Source organism: Salvelinus fontinalis, chromosome 9 (assembly GCF_029448725.1).
Source record: "Salvelinus fontinalis isolate EN_2023a chromosome 9, ASM2944872v1, whole genome shotgun sequence".
Lineage (NCBI taxonomy): Eukaryota > Metazoa > Chordata > Actinopteri > Salmoniformes > Salmonidae > Salvelinus > Salvelinus fontinalis.
This window is the reverse complement of record NC_074673.1, coordinates 14385101-14394859: the sequence shown is the minus strand read 5'-3', so window position 1 is coordinate 14394859 and position 9759 is coordinate 14385101. Positions and strand designations below refer to the sequence as shown.

The window sequence follows — 9759 nt, the reverse complement described above, 5'->3', positions numbered from 1 at the left end:
CCAGTACGACGCCCTCTCACTCCACGGTAAGCACGGGGAGTTGGCTCAGGTATCCTACCCGGCTTTGCCACACTCCTCGTGTGCCCTCCCCCAAGAAATGTTTGGGTCTGACTCTCGGGCTCCCAACCGCGTCGCCGCGCTGCCTCCTCATACCAGCGCCTCTCTGCCTTCGCTGCTTCCAGCTCCGCCTTGGGACAGCGATATTCCCCTGCCTGAGCCCAGGGTCCTTTGCCGTCCAGGATCTCCTCCCAAGTCCAGGAGTCCTGGGTTTTTTCCCACTGCTGTCGCTGCCCGTTTGCACTCCGCTTGATCCTAGATTGGTGGGTGGTTCTGTAACGATCGTCGTAATCCTCCTCCTCGGGCGAGGAGGAGAGGCGAGAAGGATCAGACCAATACGCGGAGTGATTAGTGTCCATGATTATTTATTAAATCGAAACTGAACACGAAACAAACGAACACCATGAAACAATCGACAAACAGTCCCGTGTGGCACGAATGCAGACACGCGATACAACCACCCACAAAACACACGTGAAACCCCGGCTGCCTTAGTATGATTCTCAATCAGGGACAAACGATCTACAGCTGCCTCTGACTGAGAATCATACCAGGCCGAACACAAAAACCCCAACATAGAAAAACACACATAGACCAACCTACCCAACTCACGCCCTGACCAACTACATAAATACAAGAAAAAAGGAAAACAGGTCAGGAACGTGACAGATACATACCTCTTAGGTCGCAGGATGGGGCTTGGGCGGGTGTAATAGTGGGGGTTGGGCCTGTTGCTGTGCTCACGGCCTGGGCATATCTCCTACTGTCATGTTGAGGCCCTTGCCGCAGGGGCGGGGGGCATGAGGTGGGCAGAAGGTGCATAGGTCTAATATGGGCGGGCCTATATAGAGTGTGGCCAGGGTTTGCTTGGGGTGATCTTAGCTGGTTGGGGTGTGGCTGGTGATGCTGTGGTCTGGGTGTAGGTCCTATTGGCATGGGTTTTCTCGGTGCTCCTCCTCTTCTTCTATGGTATATTTAAGCAATAAGGCACGAAGGGGTGTGGTATACGACCAATGTACCACAGCTAAGAGCTGTTCTTTATGCACGACGCAATGCAGAGTGCCTGGATACAGACATTAGTCGTGGTATATTGGCCATACACCACAAACCCAGGAGGTGCCTTATTGCTATTATAAACTGCTCATCGACGTAATTAGAGCAGTAAAAATAAATGTTTTGTCATATCCGTGGTATACGGTCTGATATACAACGGTTGTCAGCCAATCAGCATTCAGGGCTCGAACCACCCAATTTATAATGGCAATTACACAATTGTATGTGCATCCTGCCACCTACTTGGCGGGATGGAAACAGGATTCCCCAAAAAAACTGAACTACTAAAAAACGACCCCCCGAAAAATTATACAGTACCAGTCAAAACTTTGGACACACCTACTCATTCAAGGGCTTTTCATTATTTTGTACTATTTTCTACATTGTAGAATAATAGTGAAGACATCAACACTATGAAATAACACATATGGAATCATGTAGTAACCAAAAAAGTGTTAAACAAATCAAAATATGTTTCTTCAATGTAGCCAACATTTGCCTTGATGACAGCTTTGCACACTTTTGGCATTCTCTCAACCAGCTTCACCTGGAATGCTTTTCCAACAATATTAAAGGAGTTCCCACATATGCTGAGCACTTGTTGGCTGCTTTTCCTTCACTCTGCGGTCCAACTCATCCCTTACCATCTCAATTGGGTAGAGATCGGGTGATTGCGGAGACCAAGTCATCTGATGCAGCACTCCATCACTCTCCTTCTTGGTCAAATAGCCCTTACACAGCCTGGAGGTGTGTTTTGGGTCATTGTCCTGTTCAAAAAAAAAATGATAGTCCCACTAAGCACAAACCAGATGGGATGGCGTATCGCTGCAGAATGCTGTGGTAGTCATGCTGGTTAACTGTGCCTTGTATTCTAAATACATCCCTGACAGTGTCACCAGAAAAGCACCCATCACACCTCCTCCTCCATGCTTCACAGTGGGAACCACACATGCAGAGATCACCCGTTCACTGACTCTGTGTCTCAAAAAGACACAGCGGTTGGAACCAAATCAGACGAAATGACAGATTTCCACCGGTCTAATGTCTATTGCTCGTGTTTTTTGGTCCAAGCAAGTCTCTTCTGTGTCTGTTACTTGAACTCTGTGAAGCATTTATTTGGGCTGAAATTTCTGAGGCTGGTAACTCTAGCGCTTGATGGTTTTTGCGACTGAACTTGAAGAAACTTTCATTCCGGAGTCGTCTCTTCACTGTTGACGTTGAGACTGGTGTTTTGCAGGTACTATTTAATGAAGCTGCCAGTTGAGGACTTGTGAGGTGTCTGTTTCTCAAACTAGACACCCTAATTAAAAAATATATATACACTGCTCAAAAAAATAAAGGGAACACTTAAACAACACAATGTAACTCCAAGTCAATCACACTTCTGTGAAATCAAACTGTCCACTTAGGAAGCAACACTGATTGAGAATACATTTCACATGCTGTTGTGCAAATGGAATAGACAAAAGGTGGAAATTATAGGCAATTAGCAAGACACCCCCAATAAAGGAGTGGTTCTGCAGGTGGTGACCACAGACCACTTCTCAGTTCCTATGCTTCCTGGCTGATGTTTTGGTCACTTTTGAATGCTGGCGGTGCTTTCACTCTAGAGGTAGCATGAGACGGAGTCTACAACCCACACAAGTGGCTCAGGTAGTGCAGCTCATCCAGGATGGCGCATCAATGCGAGCTGTGGCAAGAAGGTTTGCTGTGTCTGTCAGCGTAGTGTCCAGAGCATGGAGGCGCTACCAGGAGACAGGCCAGTACATCAGGAGACGTGGAGGAGGCCGTAGGAGGGCAACAACCCAGCAGCAGGACCGCTACCTCCGCCTTTGTGCAAGGAGGTGCACTGCCAGAGCCCTGCAAAATGACCTCCAGCAGGCCACAAATGTGCATGTGTCTGCTCAAACGGTCAGAAACAGACTCCATGAGGGTGGTATGAGGGCCCGACGTCCACAGGTGGGGGTTGTGCTTACAGCCCAACACCGTGCAGTACGTTTGCTCTTATTTCACTAACTGACAAAACTCAGTAGACTGGAGGTAGGTGCGTTTCCAAATTTACATTATAGTCATTTAGCAGACTTACAGTTGTGAGTGGATATACTTTTGTGCTTTTTCCCTGTACTGGTCCCCCGTGGGAATCATACCCACAACCCTGGCGCTGCAAGAACCATACTCTACCAACTGAGCCACACAGGAGTTTAACATCACTGAAGCTGCAGGAAAACAATACATATGCTTAAAATATAAACAAAATAGACTTCAGTCTAAATGTTATCTATTACATTTGATGTCATTGAATATTTCCACTACTATTTATTCATATCTGTTTTTGGCTGTGCCAATACAATTATTTAGGTGATTAAATATAGTTTTTAAATCAGTAATAATAACCACTGAAATCCACATCCCTCAAGAATGCTTTCTTCCACTGAAGTTCGTTACCCAGCCTTATAGCCACAGCTCTACGATCAGATTACCTATCCTAAATCCTACCCTTTACTGTGAGGGAGTAACCTACAAAAATGATCGTAGAACAGTGTCTAGTGGTAACTTCCTCTCCAATCTGAGCGCTGCAGAGAGATGAATCTTCGATCGATTGGTCGTGTCTGAGTTTTATACCACACGGCGTGGAAACGAGCTCGTGGAACATTTAGGATTCAAAGTCACAGCTTGCTGAAAAACAAACCTTATTGCAGTCACTCAGAAGACGGACATATTGTTTAGTGTCAACAGTAACGTCACCAGAATCTCCAATTGAAATGGCAAATGACAACGCGAAACTCTCCAAAAACCTCTTGCGTATGAAGGTAAGAAATGCATGCTAACTACAATAGTTAGTTATCATACTAGGCGCTAGGAATGTTTCAACTGCTAGTAGGCACGTTGTTAAACCTCAGAGACGGATAGAGCTGTTGATGGATGGTAAAAGTGGCATCCAACTAAAACCATATCCGATCTAGCTAGCTAGCCAAGTAACCTAGCTAACTTGGCTTGGGCCTAGCTATGTTGGCTAACTTGCTTGGTTTGTCAGCTGGGACATCTTTGTCAACACACTTTTCGTAAATTAACTAGATTAATCTTATGTTGTGTAGCTAGGTCAGACCTATGGCTATGGGTTCTCTCCAATACCATTTCATTTGTAAGTGATTCATAAGACACCCTGTTGAAGTTACTCAGCAATGTCTCAGCAACTCTGATGCAGTGTAGAAGGTCCTGCACGTCTTGTACTGTACTTCTACAATTGTCATTCTGTCTACTAGTTCATGCAAAGAGGCCTGGATGCAGATACAAAGAAGCAACTGGAAGAAGAGGAGAGGAGGATCATCAGTGATGAGCATTGGTATCTGGACCTGCCAGAACTCAAAGCTAAAGAGTATGACACCTTTCACTGTCCACCTGCACATATTGGAGTAATTACATAAGGATGTAGACTAGTTTGAGGACCCACAACTGCCAACCTTTTCTAATGTCCAGCAACATACCATCGGACATTGGAGATAGATGACAGTCTTCTCTCTAGTGTCCTCGGCTCAAATGTTGGCATATTTTATATTGTTCTTCCTGTCTTTGGTTAGGAATTTCATCATAGAAGAAAGAAGTTTTGGGCCTTGTGAAGACCTGAAGTATGGACGAATGTCATTCAAGGGGTTCAATACAGAAGTAGAGGTACTTATTAATTTACAATCACACCTTTTTAAGGTTTATCAAAGTAAGACTAGATACATTTAAATGTGATGTGACTGTTTCATTGGTGTAAATGTATTTTCTCCATCCAGAAACTAATGATCGTGATGAACGCTTCAAATGAGGAAGAGTTGGAAGAGGAGGAAATTAGCAGAATGGAGACTGATATCACAGATGAAGACATGGCTAGAAGGTAGGAAACAACCCAAGTTTTATTTTGACGTGATTTCAAACTGTTTTGTTACATCGCTGCCTGACTAACTTTTCTCTCTACCTTGTAGGTACGAGAGCTTAGTGGGAAGCATGAAGAAGAAGTTTGCTAAGAAGCGGGAGAGGTCTGCGGTTGAGGATGTTAATCAAAATGCAACTGAGACACAAACAAAAAGAGGTTTTTTGAAGCCTCAGGACTGAGGGCATGCTTTTTATTTAAATGAAGTATGTCAGGACTGTACAATGTTTTTATGTGCAACAATTTTTATTTTATTTTTACTGCTGTGTTTTCATGAACCGTAGGTAACTTCCAAAGATGTTACAGACATATATTTTAAAGTTGAATGGATGTTATATATCCTCTTTTTAAAGTATATTTCTTCAAGATGCATTGAGGGTTATGAACACAGGAAATGAAGCCCACATCCTTGTACCATGGACAAGGGTATAGTTTAATTAAAACTGTTACCCGATGTGGTGGCTTGTCTTGTTTTCTGTGAGAAATTGACAAAAACATACTAAATTCAAACAATAACAAGGGTTTTCAATTTCCTTGCTTATGAAGCTGCCAAAAAAGTACAAAGCCCACAGTCACATTTCTCTGCCAACCAAGCATGAAGGAAGATGGAGAGATACTAATCTATGGAAGCATTCCCGTAAACAACCTTGGGAAAGAATAGCCCGACATCACATATCTTACATCTTATCAAGTCTTCGAACCCACTGAGCCTCCTGCCTGGAGTCCAGCTGGCAGACTGCTATTGAACTGAAACAGACTTGTAATAATGATGTCATAGAACCGTGTGGGGCAGAGGCGGTGGAGGCAGGGAATGAGCCAGGCAGACTGGCCAGGGGTGTAGACGGGTCTGGGGGCCACTGACATCAGTGCGTGGCACATGTCATCTAGCACGGGACGCAGGTCCTCTGAGGACATGACGGCCATCTTGGCAAAGCGTGTCTGGAGAGAGGAGATGTAGGCCTCGCCGTAGTCCTTTCGGACATCCTGGGATAGAGAGGTGAAGATCTCCTCTTGGTAGCGGCTCCAGTCATCACTGCTACCGAAGATATCTGTGTTTTCAACCAAATGATAGACAAGTCTGTTGATTAAGTAAATCAAAAGGGGGAAAACGATGTTTATTGAAAGGTACAGTAGACTTAGCGATACAAAGTAAACAGCAGTAGAGGGTCAATTTCCTCAACAACTAAGAGCGCTGAAGAGCGGTGCTGAACTTCTTCGCTGTCTCAGGTCATAGCATTTTCATTTTAAACTGTCATATAACTGAATAATCATTATTTATTATACATACTTGTCCTGAAGCCTGCAGGTTGAATTGTGGATACATTGACGCCCCATCTGGCCAACTCTAGTCTCATCACTCCAGAGAAGGTGTTCAGGGCTGCTTTGGATGCTCCATAGGCCACAAACCCAGGAACGGGCACATCACCTGCACAAACAGATTTTAGGTTTATCATCAGGAAAGGGTTAGGATTAACCGTGAGCACAGAGTTGCAAGTCAAGCTGGCTACGGGTAGAAGATTAGTTATATTTACAGTTTCCTCACCTAATAAGGCTGTCTGAGTAGAAGTGGGGGTTCTTGGCCAACTGTACTTGCTTGGAAATTGCATTGTTGTCATAAGTAGGATAGTAGCCAGTATAACTTGCGAGTGACTGCTCAAGGTCAACCCTAACCCTTTTATTTTGACAATAACCAATAAACAGTCCAGATATGTTACCTGCCATGCTGCAGACGTTGACGAGCCTGCCTCTGGAGTGTCGGAGTAGTGGAAGAAACACCTGAGAGACCTCTACTGCAGCAAGGAAGTTCACTGCCAAGCAGTTCCTGTATACTCTCACAGGAATAATCTCTCCATCTGCCACATAGCCCAGGACTCCCGCATTATTCACAATCCCCCAAAGACCTGAGAGTCAAAGGGATTGTGGACTTGAGACATTCCATGTCATGTGCATTATTTTTATCAGAAAAGGATGACTTCTTTCTCCTTACATGTTAAGTTTGGTGCCTTTTCCAATGACATCTATTGGTGCTTTTCCACTGAGACTTACCCCCAAACTAGTGCGTCACCAGTGTTTTATGTTAATGTAAGCTCTAATGTTATGGTGTTTCCATTAGGAGTGTGACACTAAAGACTTGTGGCGGGCAGATCAACAACCTCTGCATCATGCAAGACTTTCTTTGTGAGAAGGTGTTAAAGTTCAGTTAGCCATTGTTACATACAGTCACTAGCCATGAAGGGATGCATCTGGTCAACAACAATATCCAAATACGCTGTGGTGTTCAAGCGTTGCTTAATTGGTATCAAGGGACCTAACGTGTGCCAGTACAAAATTCCCTACACTACCGCCACCAGCCTGTACCATTGACACCAGGTAGGATGGGGCAATGGACTCTGCCATCAGAATGACGCAACAGGAACCAGGATTCGTCATGACCAGGCAATGTTTTTCCACTCCTCAATTGTCCAGTGTTGGTGATCACGTGCCCACTAGTGCTGCTGCTTCTTATTTTTAGCTGATAGGAGTGGAACCCAGTGTGGTCGTCGGCTGCAATAGCCCATCTGTGACAAAGACTGACAAGTTGTGCGTTCCGAGATGCTGTTCTGCACACCACTGTTGTACTGCACCGTTATTTGCCTGTTTGTGGCCTGCCTATAAGCTTGCACAATTCTAGCCTTTCTCCTTTGACCGCTCATCAACTAGCTGTTTTTGCCCACAAGACTGCCACTGACTGGATGTTTTTTGTATGTCGCACCATTCTCGTTAAACCCTAGACACTTGTGCGTGAAAAGCCTTGGAGGATTGCCGTTTGAGATACTGGAACCGGCGTGCCTGGCACCAACAATAATACCACGCTCAAAGTCGCTTAGGTCACTCGTTTTGCCATCTGTAACGTTCAATTGAAGAGTAACTGAATGCCTCGATGCCTGTCTGCCTGCTTTATATAGCAAGCCATGGCCATTTGACTTACTGTCTGTAGGATCAAACCATTTTCGTGAACTGGGTGGTGTATGTAATAAACTGGCCAGAGTGGGCATTGCCTCGGTTCCACGTCAGAGCCAGTCTGCCGGAGCCATGGCCCAGTGAGACAAGGGCACGCATATATGGAAACAGAAAAGTCTGCCTTTTGGGTTCAACACTGGGGTACATCCTTAGTGGAAATGCACCTTATGTGTCCTCAGCGCCTTATAGTTCTTGTAGTGAACAACACGTTACCTGCGTCCCCAACCTGAGTGCAAATGTAGTGGTGAGCCCGCTCTATCTGCGCAGGGTCTGTCACATCCAGCTGAAGGACTTGTAGCCCCTCAGACCCCAGTCTCTTCAGTTCCACTGCTCCTGGGCTGGTCTCATCCAAAACCCCAGCAAACACAGTCACTCCCAAGTCACTAATCCTTCTCGCTAGGGCATGACCAAAACCTGTATCACAACCTGTTCATGTTGAAGAGAAACAAATAAATGAGACACCAGGGCATACTGTACCAATGTTCACGTGTACTTCATTCATGAGTACACAAAGCACTCAGCAGTATTGAAACCACATTCAATAACATTGTACAGAAGATTTAATGGGCACCACGTCATGACTATGTTGTGAATAGACTAGTATCAGTCATGTTTTGTTGACAGTGGTTGGTATGATAGTGTCAGTGTATGGCACCGATATAACCACATCACCTACCTGTAATCAGCACAGCTCTTCCATGCATCGTCAGCATGTCCACTCGTCTGCCCAGAACCACATAGCACAACCAGAGGCTGCAGGTCAGAAAGAGCAGACTGCGGTAGCCTGGAAGGGCCAAAAAGCACAGAGGCCCCCCAAGAGCCAAAAGTGCAAAGGTCCAGTATTCCCTATCATGACTCCCTCTCGCCTTAGTTATAATTGCCCCAATGTATAGGGCTGTAACTATTGTATACAGAGAAGAGAAATACCAGAATTCAATGTCAACGCTCTCCATTCTATCCACTGGCAGGTTGGTCTTGCTCTTACTTTCCTGATATCACTGAGGTATCAATATCCTGTCCCCTTTGTTGGATATCCCCTTGGCTCTTTGACATGTGCATATCAAGTGTATCCTCAACTGAAAAACCCAAGCATTCTGTCTATAACCTTTTAAGAAACATTAACCCCACCCCTCGGTCACTGCCAGCCGACAACGCCAATCAAGAGTGCTGTTACATTAGTGCATGTGGAAACAGGCATGACTCTGAATGAAACCTGTTCCAAACCAGACATCGGGGGTGTATTCATTAGTTTCTTATTGGACAAGTTTGGGTGAGCCCCTCCTCGTCTTGGCCCATTTGCTGGTTTGGTTTCTGGTGAATACAATACAGATGTGTGATAACAGACAAAGCCTACTGTCCTGTTCTTATCATAACATCAGCAGGTGTGTCTGTTCCAATTCACTCACCACTGATAATGGAGGTATTTATACTCACCTGAGGGGCTATACAAAACTTATGGCTTGCTATTTTTTTTCCAAAATGTATCTGACGGTGCTGTTACTATTGCTGGGTCGGGGCTACAATCTATTTCAAGTATAAAACATGTAATTGAAAAAAATTACGCTCTCTAAAATCTTTCTCAAAACAGCTTGTCAAGACAAACTCATTAAACCTAAATATTTAAATATCTACTGAAATAACATTACATATGTAGTTGGTTTGCCATTAAATGATGTAGGCCTTACTTTTAAACAGATAGGACGTTGCTTCAGAAAATCATTCTCATGTGTACG

General features: G+C 44.7%; 2 protein-coding genes across 2 annotated transcripts; one reads left to right on the top strand and one right to left on the bottom strand.

Moving 5' to 3' along the window:
• Positions 1 to 3692: 3692 nt before the first annotated feature.
• Positions 3693 to 5480, top strand: mphosph6 (M-phase phosphoprotein 6). The gene is made up of 5 exons (XM_055933489.1): positions 3693 to 3920; positions 4374 to 4486; positions 4689 to 4779; positions 4890 to 4990; positions 5079 to 5480. Exons 1-5 carry the CDS (start codon positions 3873 to 3875, stop codon positions 5206 to 5208), a joined length of 483 nt encoding a protein of 160 aa, XP_055789464.1. The 5' UTR covers positions 3693 to 3872; the 3' UTR covers positions 5209 to 5480.
• Positions 5481 to 5567: 87 nt separating this feature from the next.
• hsd17b2 (hydroxysteroid (17-beta) dehydrogenase 2) lies at positions 5568 to 9715 on the bottom strand. The gene is made up of 5 exons (XM_055933488.1): positions 8703 to 9715; positions 8240 to 8452; positions 6742 to 6927; positions 6315 to 6452; positions 5568 to 6075 (listed from the first exon to the last, which is right to left on the bottom strand). Exons 1-5 carry the CDS (start codon positions 8977 to 8979, stop codon positions 5714 to 5716), a joined length of 1176 nt encoding a protein of 391 aa, XP_055789463.1. The 5' UTR covers positions 8980 to 9715; the 3' UTR covers positions 5568 to 5713.
• Between the last annotated feature and the right edge of the window lie 44 nt (positions 9716 to 9759).

Excerpts from the sequence above, each read along its gene's own strand:
- mphosph6 (XM_055933489.1), top strand. The coding sequence starts at position 3,873 with ATGGCAAATGACAACGCGAAACTCTCCAAAAACCTCTTGCGTATGAAG. Across the intron at positions 3,921-4,373 it reads AAAACCTCTTGCGTATGAAG|TTCATGCAAAGAGGCCTGGA; the intron begins GTAAGAAATGCA and ends TCTGTCTACTAG. Across the intron at positions 4,991-5,078 it reads GATGAAGACATGGCTAGAAG|GTACGAGAGCTTAGTGGGAA; the intron begins GTAGGAAACAAC and ends TCTACCTTGTAG.
- hsd17b2 (XM_055933488.1), bottom strand. The coding sequence starts at position 8,979 with ATGGAGAGCGTTGACATTGAATTCTGGTATTTCTCTTCTCTGTATACA. Across the intron at positions 6,453-6,741 it reads CAACGTCTGCAGCATGGCAG|GTGATGTGCCCGTTCCTGGG; the intron begins GTAACATATCTG and ends CTGTTTGTGCAG. Across the intron at positions 6,076-6,314 it reads ACCTGCAGGCTTCAGGACAA|ATATCTTCGGTAGCAGTGAT; the intron begins GTATGTATAATA and ends TTGAAAACACAG.